Source organism: Dysidea avara, chromosome 3 (assembly GCF_963678975.1).
Source record: "Dysidea avara chromosome 3, odDysAvar1.4, whole genome shotgun sequence".
NCBI lineage: Eukaryota > Metazoa > Porifera > Demospongiae > Dictyoceratida > Dysideidae > Dysidea > Dysidea avara.
Genome location: NC_089274.1, coordinates 670,001 through 690,970, shown reverse-complemented (window position 1 = coordinate 690,970; position 20,970 = coordinate 670,001). Strand labels below are relative to the sequence as shown.

The 20,970-nt window shown below is 39.4% G+C and overlaps 3 protein-coding genes across 6 annotated transcripts in view; all 3 read right to left on the bottom strand.

Annotated features, from left to right (window-relative positions):
• LOC136248643 (serine-rich adhesin for platelets-like) overlaps positions 1-14,858 on the bottom strand; it is a 49,460-nt gene extending 34,602 nt beyond the window's left edge. For both annotated transcript variants that reach the window (XM_066040408.1, XM_066040409.1), the window contains exons 1-8: positions 14,726-14,858; positions 14,487-14,627; positions 14,361-14,436; positions 14,221-14,309; positions 14,148-14,173; positions 13,487-13,596; positions 13,340-13,434; positions 12,751-12,844 (exon numbers count right to left, since the gene is read on the bottom strand). In XM_066040408.1, coding sequence (XP_065896480.1) covers positions 12,751-12,844; positions 13,340-13,434; positions 13,487-13,596; positions 14,148-14,173; positions 14,221-14,309; positions 14,361-14,436; positions 14,487-14,605 — 609 coding nt within the window. In that variant the 5' untranslated portion in view covers positions 14,606-14,627; positions 14,726-14,858. The remainder of the gene's footprint in view (positions 1-12,750; positions 12,845-13,339; positions 13,435-13,486; positions 13,597-14,147; positions 14,174-14,220; positions 14,310-14,360; positions 14,437-14,486; positions 14,628-14,725) is intronic.
• A 667-nt stretch (positions 14,859-15,525) lies between these two features.
• Positions 15,526-17,257, bottom strand: LOC136248682 (signal peptide, CUB and EGF-like domain-containing protein 2). The gene is made up of 8 exons (XM_066040462.1): positions 17,117-17,257; positions 16,878-17,063; positions 16,649-16,819; positions 16,408-16,589; positions 16,295-16,355; positions 15,927-16,232; positions 15,810-15,874; positions 15,526-15,758 (listed from the first exon to the last, which is right to left on the bottom strand). Exons 1-8 carry the CDS (start codon positions 17,190-17,192, stop codon positions 15,636-15,638), a joined length of 1,170 nt encoding a protein of 389 aa, XP_065896534.1. The 5' UTR covers positions 17,193-17,257; the 3' UTR covers positions 15,526-15,635.
• A 125-nt stretch (positions 17,258-17,382) lies between these two features.
• Positions 17,383-20,970, bottom strand: part of LOC136248651 (protein O-mannosyl-transferase TMTC1-like) — an 8,807-nt gene continuing 5,219 nt past the window's right edge. For 2 of the 3 annotated variants that reach the window (XM_066040418.1, XM_066040420.1), the window contains 7 exons: positions 20,332-20,492; positions 19,778-19,913; positions 19,421-19,565; positions 19,051-19,188; positions 17,773-17,919; positions 17,649-17,726; positions 17,383-17,598 (listed from right to left, as the gene is read on the bottom strand). In XM_066040418.1, the coding sequence (XP_065896490.1) occupies positions 17,482-17,598; positions 17,649-17,726; positions 17,773-17,919; positions 19,051-19,188; positions 19,421-19,565; positions 19,778-19,913; positions 20,332-20,492 (922 nt within the window). In that variant the 3' untranslated portion in view covers positions 17,383-17,481. The remainder of the gene's footprint in view (positions 17,599-17,648; positions 17,727-17,772; positions 17,920-19,050; positions 19,189-19,420; positions 19,566-19,777; positions 19,914-20,331; positions 20,493-20,970) is intronic. The other variant, XM_066040419.1, reaches the window with a different exon arrangement.

Here is a 20,970-nt window from a genome sequence, read left to right as displayed (position 1 = left end):
TACACAGCATTACAAATGAAGAATATTTGCCTCTGTAATCACTATGGAAAATATGGACTAGTGTTTCATCAATATGTATCTTTTTCATATTTACTAATTATTTACCTATTCCTGTAACTGATAACCGATACACCGATTTTAACCAATATTCTTCAAGTCTTCAGAACAGGGGAGGAGGAGCAGAAAATTACCTAAAGTTTATTGGTAGAGTGGTTACCCATTAACGGCGGTAGCCACCACATGGCGGCATGGCATTATAAATCACGCAGGAAATAAAATCTAGCTTTGCTATAAACTGTTTAGTGCGTGTAATAGTGAGGTGCGCTAGTGCTAAATTGGACACACCAATAGGTCCCGTTTCTGGGATAACTGGATCCTTTCCGGACTAATGTGCGATTGTTATGTAATCGCAAGTGTTTGCTGCTAAAATAGACGAGTTAAATCGTTCAAGTTGAAATCTATCGTACTACCAAGAAGACACTTGGTAATACAGCAATCCGGCTAGTAGTCGCCAGAAAATTCAGCTGGCAATGGGTTAAGCAAAGAAATTGTTCACTTTTTGATAAAAGCACCAAACTTGGTACAACATTTGCTTAATTCATACTATTTCATATTAGATATGGCGCCACTTAAATTACACATCATATCACGCTCAAATAACCTGGTAAGTAAAATCAATCGAAATTGTATTATGGAAGCCATAAAAGTAAATATACTGAAACTTTGTATCAAGCAAGGGATGGTCATATCCAAAGAGAGGTGTCCATCCAGGTCATTTTTAGCTTTCCATGTTAAGAAGCACGGAGGGTGATGGTTAATAGTTGACAATGTTACAATTCTAATGGAGCCGATATAAAAGTAAAGGCACAATCCAATAGAAATAAAGTGTTGTATATCCATGGCTTCATATATACTACATACTATTCTATATAATGCTTTACGTTGTAGATGCGCATGTGCTAGTGTGTTTTAATTAGAACTTTAAGCTGCCAACACAAGGTGCTGTGCCACTTACATTGGAGGTACTACTGTGTTTGAACAAGGATGAGCACAGAGTCTACACCGAAGAAGGTTTTGCTGGAGAGCGATACCAATATCCAGTTAACAGTCTTAGTGACTAAACAGAGTGAGCTGAGTGGGAGAGAGACTGACAGTACAAGTTATGACAAGGACACTGAACTACCTAAGAGGGATGCACTGAACTCACGACGTCTAAATGCAATTCATCTACAGTGCATCGTTGAGATACTGTCACTTCTGAAGGACGGATTGATGGCGACCACGACACAGTTGACTGAAGGGAAGCTGATTGAATTGGATCGCGACCCTTCGAATGTCCAAGTCATTTTACAAGGTAAAGATCAGTCTTTTTCTTTTTGATAATGGAACTATTTGTACATGCACGTATTCACGTGACCACAATGAGCATATGATGAGTCAACTGGTTGACATGATTTTGGCTAGCGATCACCGCAATGCATTGCGTGATAGTGATAGCGAGCTAGAGCATTTAACACATGAATTAGACAAACAGTCACAAGAACTAGAGAAGGTCACAGAGCAGTTGCGCACAGCACAGTTGATGAATGTCAGATATTGATCGAAAGAGCAGAAGAAACTAAACGACTCCTGTTAAGCCCACACAAGAAGAAACAGAAATCCAAGAGATTTTGGTGACTGAAGTGTGACTAGCCCATGAAGAGGTACTAGAAGAAAAGGATAATGAGATTGTTCAATTGATTAAACTTCTCAACTCCAAGACAGCTGACATAAGGACCAATGTTTCATCTGCAAGTGGCGACGATAAAGAAGAAGAGTCTAGTGTCTCCGTCACCCCTCGACGTGGGAAATCCCCACCTTTTAACTTGTTTTGTGGAGAAAATTTGGATGACTCATGGGATGACTGGATACTTACATTCAAGGGTGCCGCAGAATGGAACGGCTGGAATGTTTCAGAATGCCTACTGCAACTTTCGAGATACCTCTGAGGCAAAGCACGACAAGAATTCTTGTTGTTAGAACAATCAAGCAAATCTACCTTTACCCAAGCTACAGCTACACTTAGTAAGAAGTTCAATTTTGGGAATAAGACACTAGCTGCCCAAGACTTTTGGCATGCCACACAGGCAACAGATGAAACTGTCTCGAACTATATTCTCCGTCTAAAGAAGATCTTCAGACAAGTGTATGGCCAGGACAAAATGAGTGTAGAGACACGCGACATGCTTTTATATTCTCAATTGCAGGAGGGACTTCAATATGCCCTTATGAAAGCACTGTCAGTATCTGGTGCTAGGGATTACCAAGAATTATGCATTGCTGCTTGCAATAAAGAGCATTGCTTGACCGATTTTGCCAAACAGCATCAATACACCAAGGTTCCCTTACCAGATTCCACGGGCCATCGTTCCCAGAAATGTTCATTTGTACATGAGAAACCTCAGAAGGATTGGCATACTCTCAACCATCCACAGCCAGTGGAGCCTCAAGACGTCACGTCAATACATACCAGGCTTGTTGTAATTGTAATCGTAATTGTAATTAATTACTAATCATTAGCAATTTTCAAGTAATTGTAATTATAATTGTAATGGCTCACTGAGCATAAAAGTAATGGTAATTGTAATTGTAATTAGCTGTTCAGTCAATAATCATTATGTAATTAAATTTAAGTAATCAAAGTTATGCTATATAAAAGTACTACTCCATAACTTGACTACACTATGTACACAATCCCAAGTGTATAACATGTGGCCCATGTAGCTACAGTAAATTATTGACATCATATGTCATGTATTTGTTGACCATATAGTTAAACATTTTATGTACAGTATGGGATACCCATGGGGTACATAATGTTCAATAGTAGAGAAACATTTAAATGTATCTGGATGACGCAGAGTTTACAAAGGATGAAAGCCCTTTAAAATTTTGGAAGATAAAAGCAAATAAATACCCCCATTTTAAGTACAATAGCAAAGAACAGTAGCAACATTTGCACCATTTGAGTGTGTATTCAACCATAGTGGCAATGTTCTCAGACCAAAGTATATGTAGACCATTACCAAAAAAGTTTGAAGAGTTAATAGACGTACCTTAAGATTAATGCTGGAGAACTGTAAGTAAGTTATTGTTGTACCCCAATTAGTGCTGGGCGGTATTGAAAAATAACAAACGGTATACCTTCCATAAAAAGTATCACAGTATTAATGTAAAAACTATTGGTATTAAAGTAACTGCCATTTACCACAACAAAAGCATCAAATACCAATGGTAGCTCAGCAAGCCTCAGGTACAAACTACCACTAACAAACTTGTTTACATAGTTTGGTTAGCTGACTACATCAGCACCTGCCTACAAACATTAATTGTCACATGTCTGATTACCTTCTAAATATGGGATGAAACAAGCCCACAGGGAGGCCATAGTGCCCAGATGGTATGGCGGTATTAAAAAATGCAGGCGGTGTCAAAACCAGTATGACTTAAATATCACAGATTATTAACAATACCAGTATATCACCCAGCTCTAACCCCACACGTACAGTAGTAATTGAAAAGTAATTGTAATTATTAATCATTATTTTACATACTGAAGTAATTGTAATTGTAATCATTAGATTGGCTTCAAAAAGTAATTGTAATTGTACTGATTACTTTCATTGGGTAATTACAACAAGCCTGATACATACCAATATGCCACTATGTATGTGAGAAAACTGACCACATGTAGTTGCAACTATGCAAGGGAGAAGTGTACCGTAAATCACGAAAAATTCGTCATCAAATTTTTTTTGTCTCCAGCTGCATCGAAGAAAATTAAAACGATGAATTATTTTTAACCATATGAATAATTCGCACATACAAATATTAACGTATAGTTATTCTGTCAAAATTTTTTCGTCATTATGCTAGCAATGAAAATGTGTTGCGTCGAAATTTTAAGACGAAAATTTTCTACGTCAAATTTTCCTGATTTACAGTATCTAAGACAGACATGCTCCCAGTACTATGAAGGATATCACAAAACATCGACAAGAAATCCTCTTCTAATCCTATTGATATGCTTTTCTCAGATTCAGATGACAGTACTGTTGGTGTGGTATGTGTTAAAGATAATGGCAGTCAGCCCAGGAAAGTCGTAGTTGATATTACTGGTGTACCTGCTCAGGGCTTGGTTGATACAGGTGCTGATATTACCATCATGGGCCCGGAGCTGTTTAAAAAGGTTACATCTGTAGCAGGTATAACACAGAAGCAGTTCAAGGCTGCAGATAAACTTCCATTTACTTATGATAGACAGCAGTTCCAGTTGGACGGTTACTTAAATCTTGACATCACATTTGACCAGCAGGTTATGTGAACACCTGTCTACATCAAAATGGATGCATATGATGACCTCCTTTTGTCAGAAAGTCTATGCCGGTAATTTGGAATTGTAGCATACCATCCCAAGGTACCATCAGATAATCCAAAATAATAGTGTTGAATGTTCTGCCAAAAGTGTAAGAGTAAACCTGGTAGTTTCTGTGCGTATACCACCTTGGTCAAGTGCGATCACCATTGCTGCACTGAACAATCGTAGTGTCAAAGGAGGCTCATTCCTATTCCAACCTGTAGAACTTCTGAACTACAACTTGAGGAACCCTTCGTCCAAGTGAAAGGAAATGCTACCATTGTGTTAACCAACCCTAGTGGTTCTACCTGTAAACTCCCACAAGGCACATGTGTAGGGGGTGCTAACTCAGGCAGAAGCAATGGACACTGCTTCATCTTCAATAGAAAATAAAATTAGCCACAATACAGCACCTGAACACCCTGAAGATCAAGCCCAGCCACTATTAGAATATTAGAGTGGTATGTGCATCTATCACTGAGAACTGTAAGAGGAAGTTACAGAAGGCTGTTGCTGAGATGGGGTGTGTTTACCATGGTAACATCAAGCTAAATTGCTTTCACTTTAGTGTGATTATCACATTTGTACTGGATGAAGGAGAGAGGGGTGAGACAGTGATGCACATTGACACCGGAGATGCAACCCCCAAATACCAAGCTGCTCGACGTACACCATTTGCTGCTAGACAAGAAATTTCCAAGCAACTTCAAGCAATGAAATAACAAGGTATTATCTATGCCCCTGTTGTTTTAGTCCAAAAAGACGCATCATTACGATTACTGTCAGCTAAGCTCAGTGACTAAGGATGACATGTTCTCACTCCCAAGAATAGACGACGTACTGGACCAGCTGGGTGAAGCCAAACATTTCTCTACTTTGAACTTAGCTTCAGGATTCTGGCAAGTACACCAGTCACGGCTTATTTGAATTTGTATTTGTTGTGATTAAAGAATGCTCCTGCAGTATTTCAGTGTCTCATGCAACATGTGCTGATGAGACGTAATCCCAGTGATGGACATGACTGTGTGTCAGTGCGCCTGGATGATGTCCCTGTGTTTTCTGATACATGATTCCCATCTGGAGTACCTGAAACTGCAGGACTAAAGCTGAAACCAACCAAGTATCATTTTCTTTGCCAGTTTGGGCCATCTCATTACCCCAGCTGGCATTCAATGAATCCCAATCCTGTTTCTGCTGTTAAAGATTTCCCCCCAGCCATCAACAATAAAGGAAGTAAGACAATTTCTAGGAATCTTATTATAGAAGATGTTTTGCTGGGTTTACAATACTTACATACCCACTACACTCCTTAACACAAAAGGATGCAACATTTCACTGGTCACCAGACTGCCGACTGGCTTTTGAAGTCTGAAACACAAACTAACCCCTTCTCCAGTGCTGTCTTACCCCAACTTTAATATCAGAATGGAGACCAGTGCATCAGTTCAAGGACTTGAAGCGGTTTAGTCACAGTTGCAAGACAGTGGTGAAATTCACCCAGTAGCATATGCCGGCTGAGCCCTCTCAGTGACAGAGAAGAGATATGTTATCACAGAGCTTGAAATCCTAGATGCTGTGTGGGCAGTTAGTCATTTTCATGCCTACTTATATGGGAATGATGCTACCATTTACACCGATCATTCTATTGTGAAAGCAGTTCTGGAAACTCCAAGCCCTACCATGCTTGATGGTGGTGCAAAGTATACAGATTTTTTATAAGCCAGAGAGGAAAATTTCAATGCAGATGCCCTCTCACGTAATCCGCAAGGTACACCAGCTAGAGAACAGCAAGAGGAAATACAAGTTGTACAAATTATGACAACAGATGACCTGCATCATACCTTTCCTTGTGTTGGAACTATCTCCACACTGGACAACGACATATCCTATTAGCTGTAATTCACAAACCAATGACCTGCTCAGTGGACAGATCCTGAGTTCAAAGACCTTATTGACTTCCTAGCAAATAAAAATCTACCAGTGGATCCTCCTCAGGCTAATAAGGTGGTAGCTCAAGCCCCACACTTTGCACTGATCGATGGAATACTATATTTTATTGATTCAAAGAAGGATCACTGCAAACAATGTGTGTAGTCCCCAAGCAGAGGAGAGCACAAATAGCAGAGGAAAATCATAGTGGCCACACGGCAGGACACTTCTCTGGGGTGAAGCTGTACAAGGCTCTTTTGAGGCACTGGTGGTGGCCAGGCATGTATACTGACATTGCATTCATCATGCCTTCAGTGTGCCATAGTAAATAGCATAGGACGGGTTAATCCCCCCCTGCACCCAATACCTGTTCAGAGGCCATTTCAAATTATTGGGGTGGACATAATGGACTTGCCAGTAAACACATTAGGCAATCGTCATGCAGTAGTTTTTCAGGACTTCCTTACCAAGTGGCCACTAGCCTTTCCTGTACCGACCAGAAAGCTATCAGACTAGTAAAACACTTACAGAAGAAGTTATACCATAGTTTGGGCAGCACTACTCTCAGATAGGGGCACTAACTTACTGTCACATCTTATGTTAGACATCTGCAAGAAGTTAGGAGTGCACAAACTGAACACAACGGCCTACCATCCCCTGTGTGATGGGATGGTAGAGCAGTTTAACCATACCCTGAAGACAGCTTTACGTAAACATGCAGCCACATTTGGATGTCAATGGGACCGTTATCTCTCTGGAGTATTGTTTGCCTACCAGAATATACCACGCGACTCCACTGGAGAAAAACCATCATACTTACTGTATTATTTGGACTTGACTGCCGAATTCCAACTGAGGATGTAAATTAATTAACAGATTGAATACTGCTTAGTGGTGCAGTAAAGTGTAACAGCTACTGTTTTCATAATAACAGCAGCACTTATAAACATATATCTGTATGGCTTCCTGCAATGTTGCACCGGTAATAGAGAGGCTTTGTCTAAGAAAGAGATCACTGCTGCAGTAATAGACCAATCACTGACTGTTTCTAATAGAAACTTTGATATATTGATATTTTCTAAGTACAGTATTGTATTGTGATACTTATTTGCTGTATTGATATATTGCTGTATTGATATGTATTGCAGATCCCTAATCAGTCTAGCCATGTCCCCAATTTCCCAGCTGGTTATTATTGGTATGGCGGTAACAGCGAAGGGCCAGGAAAACCACCCAAACGGGTGGAGCAGCTTTTAGAGGAGAATTCTATACAAAGTGACAATTGACAATAATGGTGGTAAAAATGATACTGAATCTAGTGATCTAACAACCAGTGAAGATGAGGAATGGAGTAATGATGAAGGAACACTAGAACCTCAACTTTTACCTATGGTGGATAGGAGAAGGGACAAAGCTCACTATGGACTTCGACAGAACCCTCAACACAATCGACATTCTACACTTGAGGACAAGCTCTCTACAGCAGAGGGTGATGTAACACTGTAAACTAACTATTCTATGCTTTATGTTGTAGAGCTAGTGTGTTTTAATTAGAACTGTAAGTTGCCAACATGAGGTGCCGTGCTACTTACAGAAGTGTTTAAAAACTGTTTATTTTACCACATTTTGAAAGATTTTGTGATTGAACCCGTAAATTTGAAACACGTTTATGCTATTTAAGCAAAAATGAAGGTTTTGGATGCATTTGTACGGTTTCCTGATCAAATGGACTTATAACCTAGTTTAAAAGTTTCGAAACATGCCCTAAGGCAATGATTTTGACATGGCACTGTATCTCAAATGATTTAGTATACCTTACTCACTTCCACAGAAAATTTGGTACTTTTATCACAAAGCGAACAATTTCATCAAATTTGTCACTTAGCTGCTCTACTATATGTTGCATTTGTAATGATAATGTAATCTATGTAATTAAATGCGTGGGCAGCCTCTTTCTTTTGTTTTTCATTTTGTTGCAATGTTTGCTATATACAGTTTGGAAAAGGAAGCCAAGAAGTTATAAAACAGCTAGGCCAACTTATCAAACAGTGTTTTTAGTTGGATTCCAGACCCTTTGTGAAGAGTGATAGACTAATTGTGTGGGCAGCCGATATATAATATATATACACAGCCTGGTATAGTCTTGCAGTCACACTTTGCAACCAAACAAGTTTAAACAGTTACAAAACCGTTACAGCAAATATAATGTTGTACCATTTACTGCTGCAATCACTGCATTCATTGATGTCATTAATGGTTGATTGTGGGTTTCGGTTAATCGGCAAATTATTTGTACTTTGTAACCAATGCCAGTAACCAATACCAATACTTGTAATATTGGCTAATTCAACCGATTATTGGTGCAACACTAATATGGACAATTTCTGATACAAACATAAGGAAGCCATCACGCACTAGCTTACCACTCATCAACACCTTGCACTGTCAGCAAGAAGAAATGGAACACAAAGGAGGACAAAAGGTAAGTCCATGATGTGTACATTGCACATACTGCAATTTACATGTGAGCTAGTGTAGTACTTCAGCATTTTCAGTAACTTGTAGCATGCAAAATATATTAAAATTATTGTTATGTACTTTGTTTGCTAGTCAAACATTAGGGTTCAAATTTACACCTTGTTTCAAGGCAAGCTGCACCTTGTATTGTCACACCTTGTACTGTTGGTATAAAGAGCTTCTAATAGGAAATATTATATTAATAATAATACATTGCTCCACCACACTTCGATTAACAGAAATTAATAATGACCCTATGTGGTGCCTGCTATCTGATTAAATGATCACTAAATACTAATGGTTAGGCTAGTGCCCACCTATTCATGGATAACAGGCTTGTCAGGTTAGGGCTGGGACCAGCATTGTATGGCTGCTAGCATGAAACAATGAAACCATTGGCTGGGACAGCCTTGGATGTCATGTTTGCATACAAATCAAAGATGTGAATTGACAAGTAATTAAACAATTGAAATTAATGCCAGCAAACTGAAGTTGTGATACACTGTCATGTGATCCACTATAGAAGTGGATAGGCAAACAAGAGCAATTGAGTATGTCAATGTACTCTATTCACAGTAAAATTTTGTTCATTTCCCCATAAATATAGTTCCCACTTATGTTCATGCGTTATTGGAAACAAAAGGAAAGTTTCAAGTAGAGCAATTCACCTTCCTCAATAATGGCTTGTGAAAATGGGGTGCAGCAACACAAATAATATCATGTTTCATCCCTCCAGAGTTTTAACCAACAATCCTTCCTATACCAGTGAAGGATGTTTACTGGGCCAGTCAAATCATCTTGTACTACACACTAACAACACAGACAGCTGGCACACCAAACACATGTATGACACATGTATGACACATGTATGACACATGTATGACACATGTATGACACATGTCATATTCAGCCACCATAACTTGTTGGGGGCAGTAAAATTAGTCAAAAGAAGTGCAATTAAGGAGGAGTCAATACCATGCACATCCCAAACTAAAACTATCAACACACACCATTATTAGTAATAACACAGGACAGTACTTGCAGTGTATATTTGCCCATTAAGAATTCATATCTGTTGCGCAGGATATACAAGGGTTAAAACTACCATGGTGACCCCTCTAAAATATAGACCAGCATGAAACCAGGTTTTGAATGTTAAATGGTGCAGGTAACAGTACTATGTAACATTTTCCCATCTCAGATCAAAGGAGCCACCCACAACTACGTATGAGCATGTGATCCTTGGTGGCAGCGCTTTTCTCTTCTTTGGTCTTTTTATTCCAGAACGTCACAAATTTGTCAAGCTGTAGTGTCATGGTGACTCTTAATGGTGCCTGAGAGGATCTGACATATTATTTGCAGAGTTGTTCACGTTTGCCTCGTGGTTTGTGACAGAGAGTGCATGTCAATTGGAACAATGAAGGCATGAATACAAGAAACCTAAACTAAGCATCATTGTCTCCTGAGGCTAATCAGGCAAAGAAGTATCAGGGAGGTTCATCCCCAGAGAATAGAAGTGATGCCTACTTGGTGACCAATGTCCATACTGCAACAAGGCTTGTCTTCCTGAAAGGCTGTTCAATGCGACTTGTGGCTCACACTCTCTGAAGACATGTCCCATGGAATGTATGATAAATTCAATGCTATGCCAAAAAATGTATCTTAATATCGTGAGGTTAATCATTGTAACAGTCTCATGAAGCAACTTGTGTGCATTCTCACTATGGGAACCAGCAAATTCACCTTCCTTCCTTACAATCCTTACAAGTTGAGCAAGCAAATCTATGTCTAACAAAGCTGATACACTAAACTCCCGGAATGATGACCATCAAGCAGTTTTGGGATTAATCAGTAAAGAGAAGCTTCCTATCATACCAACTGAACCTCTGATCCTGCATCAACACTTCTAGCTGTTGCTCAAGAGTTAGATGACAGACACAGAAAGAAAATAATCCTCAAACTAGTTTATCGCAAGATAAGAATTGGTTTTCTGACCTCTGTAAAAGTGCCAAATTTTCAGTATATACAATATATCCAGTGGTTGTATTCATATTGTCGTGGTTGTATCACGCGCATGCATAATTAACAATATTGGCTGGGATGAATGATCACCCGGCACAGGCTATTAGCCTGCTACAGATCAGAAGTGTTACTTGTAACATGGGACGTTCAGGCTTTTACCTGATATGTACACGTAAAGTTATGCAGCTCTGGCATTTAGTAAAATTATTAATAGAGTTTTGACACCTGAAGTTTTGATACTCCAGAATTTAAGGCGTCAGGTGTGTATTGCATGGAAATAACAGGTGTGCTTTCACCAATAAAAATGTTTATTCCAAAACAATATACTAATTGGGCCAATACACAGTACCCACATGATATTACGATGGTAGACAAGTTTGGGTGAGGGCTACCCACAATGTACTTAATAAGGTCGTGCCAATTTGTATATTGTCTTCATCTGAAAATTCTTGCTGTAAAGACCCTCACACAGCCCAGCATTGTAGGGAGGGATCCACTAGTGGTGTTCAGGCAGCGGCTGGTGGAAGTGTTACTATCATCTTAAGACATGTTATTAGATCATGGGAAACTAACACTGCCGCAACTACTGTCTTTATTAAGTCTTCGGACAACAAAGGAAATTACTCATATCCTTTGTAACTATTGAGAGGGAAACTACTGCAGAGATAACTAATGTAAAATTCAGGATGTAAGGAATGTGTAATAGAAAAATTTTGTACTGTTTTGTTCTGCAGTTTGAAAGAACTGCCCTATGAAGATTCTCCCTGACAAGCAGCCATTTCAGTCAGGTCCTAGCAGTAGTCATGATTGTATCACTTGACAACAACTAGTGTTCATTTAATTAATGGTCGACAATGGGCTAGTTCTTAAGTACTCTATGTTCTTGCATTACCTTCAAGCTGTTTACAATCTTCTACTTGGCATAATAACCTATCCAGACATGTAATTCCACAACAAAATGATTCCAAGGTGTTGTGACAGGCTGTATGGAAGCATAAATATACAAAGGTTGGGAACAGTGTCACGTGCCAGAAATAGCTGTCTTTCATACTTGAATGTGGTTTTCGTGATTCCATTGATGGAGTCAGGTTTAGCGAGAGGAACTAGATCATGTGAGCAAAGTGTGTCACTAGCTTTGCTTGAACATTTGATTTAAAGACAAATAGTTACACCAGACAACTGTATGGAGTTACAAGAACAGAAACACGACTTGAGCAAAGTTGTAACAAAAGAAATACAAAGCATTTAAATTAAGGGTGTGGCTTACAAACCATTCTGTTAAATTCTAATGATCAAAAAAGCCACGTATCATTGATAGTCATGTATTGTTGATACAGGAAATGTGTACAGAGGCTACAGGAACAGAAACGTACCTTGGTGTAAAAAACGGCACAATATAACAAGTTTCTGTTGTGCGAAGGCCACTCACCACAGCAGCTTGTGTCGCTCAACCTTACAGAACTTTCATATTAAACTAAACTCACAATAATAGTCTACAGTAGGAAGAAATGTTAGCCTTTTTCAAAGCAGTAGCAAGCGAAACACACCTCGTATCCAACCAGTAACATCCAATTGTAGAGGTAAGCACACGACACAGTTTCCAATCCCCATTGAGAGTTGTATAGCTATGATGGAAGTGAATGTTGTTCACTACCAAACCACAATCTCTAGTAAGTGACCACACAATGCTTGTTGCACTTGTGTGACTTCAGCAGCACTCTTACTTGTAATACTACCACAACCCTGTCCAACTATAATTCACTTTGTACAATTTTCAGAGGAGCCGCTAATGACCTACTAATTTTACAAACAGCTAATCATTATTATCAGCACTGCCACACTGTCTTGTTACCATGGAAACACACATCATGACCACAAGTTATCACCTTTTGGTGTTGTCCAGTCAGCAATGTAACGATAGTTGGGTACCACATCATCGGCTCCAGTGACAAAAATACTGCCTCGTGATCCTTGTACAATCTGTAAGGATAGACCAATAATGTGTAACTAGAGCTGTTGGGGAACCAAATATTAGATCACACAAGTTAGTCTGTAGTAACAATGTAACTCACAGACACGGTTAAGATTTCTTCAAATACAACAACAATACTACAACTATTAATACTACAACTCCCCAGCCACCACATTGGATTTTCTCATTGGGGCCAGTGATTTGTGTATGATGACTGAAGGATAGTTTGGGAATACATTGACTACAACAGCACTGGTCGATAAACAGGTTTTAGCAAATTTTGTAGAATTAAACAAGTAACAACACAGGGAAGTGGTGCCATTGACAACCAAAAGCAACACAGCTACATTACTTCTTTACACGCTTGACAGTCATAAACAAGAGTACCCTAAACTAAACTCAAACAACTTTAATATGAAAATACCTACACAATACAATACTCTAAACGCTGTTTTGCCCTGTGAAAAAGTAGATCACAATTACCATGACAACACGATGCTCACCTATGTAGCAGATTAAGGCACTCAGCTTCAACAGCAAACGAGGAGTGTTTGTGAGTCATTATGAGCTGTGTTACCATCATTACTTGGACCTTGACCTGGATCATGTGACCTCACATGAGCACACATTATAGCCAATGTTATACTCACATGGGCAGTCACCATGGAAGCTGAACAGCTCATCTTGTGATTGGCTAAACACCAGAGGAGGTGTGTTATGACATCAATACTTGGACGTTGTTGTGCCAGCTCACACAATACTGTCATAGCACATAGTAACAATTGCTATCACTACAAGTGAAACCTCTTTTAACAACCTCTCCCATTTAGAGGCTCAGTAGAAAAGTCTTTAATAACACGAACACTCCAGAAGCAAGGGAAGGCGCAGCTGTCCCATTCATTAGAAATTAAGGATCCGATCTGTCTAGCACTATGTGCTTGTACTAGATTACGAGAATCAGGTGCAACCAATCAGATTGCTTGGTTGTGAATTAATGCATAACTCATACAAAATTTTCTCGTGTTTTGTAATGGCAATGCTATGTGAAGACATCCGGTCTGAACCCCAAGTACACAGTAAAAGGCATTTGTTAAGAATATTTGTGTTGACCTTGACTAGGAAAGACGTTATTGATGACAACGGAAACAAAGGTTTAATTTAAGTGGTTATCACGACATTCCATCTGCACAGGTATGTGATGCTACAGACCATTAATCTCTAATCAAAGGGGCAGTATGCACAAAGATTTTGGTCTATCCCCAACAATTCTTGCCCCCACGAAAAGAGGTTCCACTGTATTAAATCACTTACTGGGTACAATCACTTCAGCTTGTGAACTGTAATGATGCAAAATGACATCACTGCAATACATTAGGGTACTCACATTTTGGCTAGTGGCTGATCAAACAAGCTATGTCCTAGGAATTGTAATGATGCAACAGCTAATTCTTGATTAGAGGCGCCCGCATCATTCTACGAGGGGAAGTGTAATTGGTGCAGGTACAGCACGTGAGCTATACTAACCAGGGCCAGAGGTACAATTTCACAGAACTTATCCAATAGTTGAGGTAGTAGGTTGCTCCCTGATTGTTTGAGATGGCTGCAATGGTGGTAACCATGAAGAATACGGTGTACACTGAGTACCGTCACCTGGTCAGTACGCGGTAGGCTTCAATCTTATTTTCATCATCTTCGTTCTCTTGACTGGTTGACTGGCCGGGTCTTTTCGAGCATATCGTCAGGATCACTTGACTTTCGTTGACCGCCATCCCGGAATGCGCCAGCCACCAACTGAAAAATACCGCGAAAGTAAACGCATGCGCATTGACATCATCAAGTAATCAATTCTGCGTGGAATTTATAACGGGTGGACACACGGACAATCTTACCAGGATTAGGGACAATTAACGGCGACAGAACCGTGATGAATCGGAGAGAGACTTAGTAAACAATTTTCACTCGACAGCCTAGGCACGTGATCAAAACACGTGCGCTATAATACGTCATTACGCGATACAAGCACTAATAGCTACACGCAGTATTGAGTTGGTTGCAAATTGCAGGTACAATTCGTGGCTTGAGTACACTACTCACCAGTTACATACTGTTAGCTACCAAAACACAATCAACAAAATTGAATGAAGGCATTTGATTGATTAGCTGAAACTATTTTCCATTGCAAATCGCCTCATGCACCCGTAAATACCACAATTGTGCTGAAGGTAGTCATTTATATGAGTTCAGTTGTGGCAGCTGCCACTGTTGCTAGTGGCATCATGTGACAGTGACTACACCTCCTAAAAGCCATGAACTTACCTGCTAGCTATAACTAATGTGTGTGTATAGTTTTTTGTTGAATAGATTGTATACATAGGTCGGTGGCTGTATTGGTATGGCTGCAACTACTGCCTGTATGCATATGATAGTAGTAATGTGAAACTTCTGATGTTTGATGGCCTCCCCGACTCATATATCACAACTCTTTGATGTCTTCCATCACTGAAATACCAAACTGACATATACATAGGATTTAATTCTCTATAAACTAATTGACTTGGCTACATTAATTAACAAGTTGGTGATATTCATATACTATTATCAAACACTCTCCACTATGAATTTCCTCTAACAAACAGGTTGGAGTGGATCGGCATTTCAACCACTGAAGCATTTCCTTGACCAAACAACATTCCTTCACTAAAAATTATTTAATGTTATCTATTACAGTATTATATGTACACTAGTGATCATATGTCCGGCTGGTTAACTATATAAAGTTAAAAAGTCACTCTGCCATCATCAAATGTTTCCGCCGAAGTGAAGTTGCAAGATTCTTCTTTGGTATGGATCGCTGAAGCCATGAAGTAGAGCTAACGGGTTTAATATCAGCTCAATGGCCTTCTTTACAGCCACCTTATCTCCCTATGCAAAAGGTTAATTAGTCATGTTTAGCTAAACCAGCCAGTAACTGACCTTTATGATTTTCATTACTCCTCTGTTGTACAAGATACTTTCAGCCATTGACCTCTTCTGTTCACCTGTTGGCCAGCAGGTAAAATCAGCTGGGCATAAATTTCCAGCAGTACTTACTTATGCACAAGAAGTGCACATCAAAACCTGTGTTGTTACCAGCCTTGCCAGAGAATAGTACGCTGACAGAGTGTTGTTTTCTGAACACAATGGACCATGGAATATCCAGTGTTCCATTGCATTGCTCATCTCTGAACTGCACGAAGTCACCTTCTGACAAACTCATGTTCAGTAAAATGATCCCAACGAGTTCATCAGGATGACAGTGAATCTTCCAATATTGTATTGTACCCACTGGATAATGTTCAGGGTAATTCTTAGAAGAGAATTCTCCTTGTATTTCAACTAATCTCACAGTCTTCACATCTAAGGGAGTAGTCACAGATGCCCTTCACATTATCATCAGAGCACATTATAGTGTACTCTACCTTTTGGCTTTTTTGCTGGCTTATCCACTTTTATGCGGGTGAATGTTGACTGTGGTTGAGCCTAGAATGTACCTATTATCAATTTAGTGACTATGTTATGCCAATAAACGTACCGTGATATCTTCCATTGTAGCATTGTGAGCCGTGCAGTTGACAGCTCCTTGTGATGTTGTGTTAGACCCTTCTGGGCAGATAGCACAAACTTTTTGGCCTTCAAATGGCTGATAAGTTCCAATGGTACACTTTGTACAAGGTTTGTAACCCGAGGGAGACACAAATCCCACCAGACAGGGCTCTGCAATATACACCAATATATGCCCAACCACTTATCATCACTTAAACAACATGTTGTACCTAGTAGTCTGAACTTTGTGCAGTTTTTTATGTGAGTGGCTCCGGTAGAGGTGGTGGTTCTTCTTGAAGGACAGGACAGACAAGTAGTGGTATTGACACTATAGTGTCCAATAGGACACTTATTACAAGGCTTATAGCCGGTAGTGGAGTAACTTCCAATGTCACACGATTCTGTATGGAGTAATTATTCATTATAGAGGAACTATCTACATTTATTACATCAACATACCACTTTTGTTGCTGCTAGTAGGTGGAACACACTGGCTTCTAGAGATTGTTGCAATTGATGGTGTGGTGGTATTGGTAGGACAAGCCCTGCATGTCTTCCGAGATGGTTTGTGCTGGTAGGTACCCAATGGACAGGCCACACAACCTGGGAACTTTCCGTTATCTGATATCCATCCAGGAGGACAGGCTACAGTAAGTGTTGTCACCTTAACACATGACTACATAGTATGATATACTCACCTATTCTGCCAGCCTCCAACCAGCTAACTGCTGCCAACACCAGCAATATCAATATCTGTACTCTGAACACTGTCATGTTTCCTGTGTAAATGCTGTCACCAGTTCTGGCTGGTTATTTTATAGGCACAAATACTGCAGTTGTATGGGCTCAGTTATGTGTGTGTGTTCTCTATACTGGCCACATCCCATCTAATTGTTAGTGAGGAATTTTAATTATGTAAATTATTCACTCACAGAAAGAATGAGTGGGTGGTTGTACCATGCTATCCCATAATAATACTACGTTTTGTTGTAAACACATGCACAATTTGTTTAAATAATAATAATTGTAAGGATTGTGAAATGGCTTCCTAGCTACTAGTGTATTAGTGCCTAGCAACTGTAGCTCTTTCAAGCTTTCTCATGTTAGTAATTAGAACTTCATTGTTGGGTTCTTGTTCCAGAGCTATCTCATAGTGTACTCTTGCCTCGTCATAAGCACCCTATAACAGTGGTATATCGGCAGTTGACATGCTACAATATATCAACTAACCCTAAGGTGTAGTAATGTAGCAAGGTTATGATGAGCCCCTACAATATCTGATGACACTTTCAAGGCCTTCCTGTAGTACTGTAAGCAAAACACTTGCTGGACCACAGATTATAAAATATTTTACTTTTTCAGCCTCTAACATTTCTTTCATGTCTCTTAATATATCTCCCTTCATTTTCAGTAGCTGGGCATTGTCAGGATGTAGTGTTAATCCAAGATCAGTAGTGGCCATGGCCTGGTGAGATAAACACCAATTAACGATCTCTCTGATCTATTGTATAGCAAAGAACAATGAGTAGCAATGACATCATCAACACTACATAGCCATCTATCCTCACTTCACACTTCTCCAATAACCATAATAATGATAACCATAATAAGACGTTAATGTATAGAAACTGACTAGATGATCTGGCCACTCACCCACCCACTAGGTAGTTATCAAGTTAACGACAAAAGATTACACACAACTGATGTCTGGAGTATATAACGGTCTATTAATTAACAATTCAAATAGTTATGTATTAATCCAAATAAAGTCAACATCCCCTTATTGCTGGTATGATGTTACTGTCACAGAGAGTATCCTGTTCTGGAGGTGGTGGGAGATGCTGCAGTAAATTTCTTTGTTGTCTTACTTGTTTTGACTATTTTGGTAAGAGCTACATCCCAATAATGAACAAGTTAGGGTTGCATGAGTTATTGGTTTAGTGCAGTAGCAGCCTTTACCAACCTTGCTCATTAACTAATCAAGTCTACCTTGTTCTTTCTTTAGGATGATAATTAGAAAATAAAAGGTGATAATTTCTAATGATAAGTGTCACCAACATTTCATACTCCTCAATACTCCATGTTTATAACTCAGAGGATGTTGTATTCTGTGAACTGTGTATTTGTATTACTGGTTGCTATAAATCATTTTTGAAATAGTTGTTGGTGCACACCTGCATGGTTGAGACATGCAGGCAAAATAGATAAGACCACTTCAACTAAATCTTTTGTTTCTTGGGCGAAATTCAGCCAAATAAAGGTATGTAGGTCGGTAAAATAAAATTAAAAATAGGCTATTTTGCTAGCTGAAGAGTGATATTGTGAGTCAAATGGTGGCTAAGCTACATTACGGTTGCTGTATCACTTGTGAGTAGGTAGCTATATGTTGAGATATTTAGTGTTACTTACTTTTTGAGAGCTTAAAGATAAATTTGCAACTCCTTCGTGGCATTATCACTCTTTGCATAGTGATCACGTGATTAGCACAATTATTTTATGCTGAAAAATATAGGGTCGGTCGGGCCCGAGAAACAAAGATTTAGTTGAAGTGGCCTAAGGGACAGCTAATACTGATTAAACATCAGTGCTGGACACTGTAAAGTACTAATAAGAAGAATTACAATAACATTACTTGTTGCAGTTCTCCTCTGCTGGCATGGATTGCTCCAAGGTGACGAAGTGGCTCCACTCTTGATGGGTTGGCCCTAGCTAGTTGACTAAGTAACTCGATACTCTTCTCTGATTGGCCAAGCTTAGCCAGCACTTGTGCCTGCAACAGAACAGCAGCAATATGGCTTCACAGGGTGGAGGGACTTCTTCCTGTAATAATCTGTTACTGTATAAACTAATAAATGATCAGACATTTAGTTCAAAAGGATCTCCTATCAAACTTCAAACCAATGTTACAGGATAAGTCTCTCCACTACAAAGTTAAATGTAGAACAAGGGAAAGTATAAGTCTAAACAAATTCTTAACACTACTGCTCATTAATATTCCTTACATAACCACAACTACTGTCAATGCGACTTGGCTCCAAGTTTAGTGACTGTCCAAGTGCCAGTTTGGCTTCCTCTAGCCTTCCGGTATTGAAGTAGAGTGCTCCCAGGCCATGGTAGGCATCAGCTGTTGGCTCCACAGCTAGTGACCTGTATATATATACACCATATAAGGTAGTGTTTATTCTTAGACAGCTTGGTATGAAGAAGGTGTTCACAGAGACAAGTGAACATCTGTGAACTAGCTAGCTATAAATAACAAGTTATTAATTACTGTTGTACCAGTACAGGCGTGCCTGCCCACTACAAACTAGCCCATTCACACACACTATATAGCCAGCCAACCAACAAGCATAACTCACATTTTGTACATTTCTTCACAATCACCATCATTGCCAAGCGATTTATAGATACCAGCAAGGTTTCTCATGGCAGTGAGATGTCTGTTGTTAATTGTAATGGCTTTTTGATAGGCTTCAGCAGCTTTAAACTGTAGTCCTAGCCATAGTGAAGTAATTTACACACTACACATCAGCAGCTAGGTGTGTGCATATGGCACATATGAATTATGACACACAAAATGATACACATCCACCACAAATCAGAGATTGTGTCTTTTGCATTAACCAGATCCAAGACATAATGAAAACCATCCTAAGCAGTGAATACACTTAATTAACACCCAACAACTGGCCCCTATACTACCAATGGTGTAGCTGATAACTGGCCAAAATGGTCTGGTAATCACAGCCTACCCTGGGCTCAATCTGTCAGTACCTGCAGCTGAAGTAGACTGCACACTGCATAACCTAATACAAACACTGCCGTTATCCCATGGACAAACACTCTACACACTCTACACAACACACATACTGTTGTGACTACAAATTTGGTGTACGTGTACCTAACTACATACCCAACTTGCTGAAAATAGTTCCATAATTATTAAGCAGATCAGCATTATTAGAGTTGATGGCCATAGCCTTGTCAATTGTTTTCTTTGCATCATCTTCCATCCCTTGGTCAGCTTGTAGATTAGCGTAGGCAACTAGTGCATCAATGTAATCATCTCGGAGCCTACAGGTATATTTACAGGGTGGACACATTCAGTGTAAAACTAATGAATACAATTGAGCCGTCTCTAGACATTGTTGTTATATTAGGGAAGGTCTTATATGTCCATTGTGAGCGGGACAGGACGTACTACACTAACTAATTATATAGTGACAAGTAATTACATTCAGTGATGGAATTGATAATACTGGAACCTGCTGCCCTGCCCTAAGCGGGAAATACGATTATTTCATCACACCTTCCACTGGTACAGTCTGAACAGGAATACTAATACTATAAACGTAGACAAATAGAAAATACTTTTCCTACTAGCATCCACTGAAGTCATGGAGCTGGGCTAAGTAATGGAGCTGGTGTTGGTATACAGAGTCCTCATTAAGTAAAGAATATTATATAGCAAATTAATGATGGCACAGAAAGAATAAACAAGTCTACTTTAAGTATGTTACAAGGAAGCCTTTTATCTATTTGGAAAAATTAA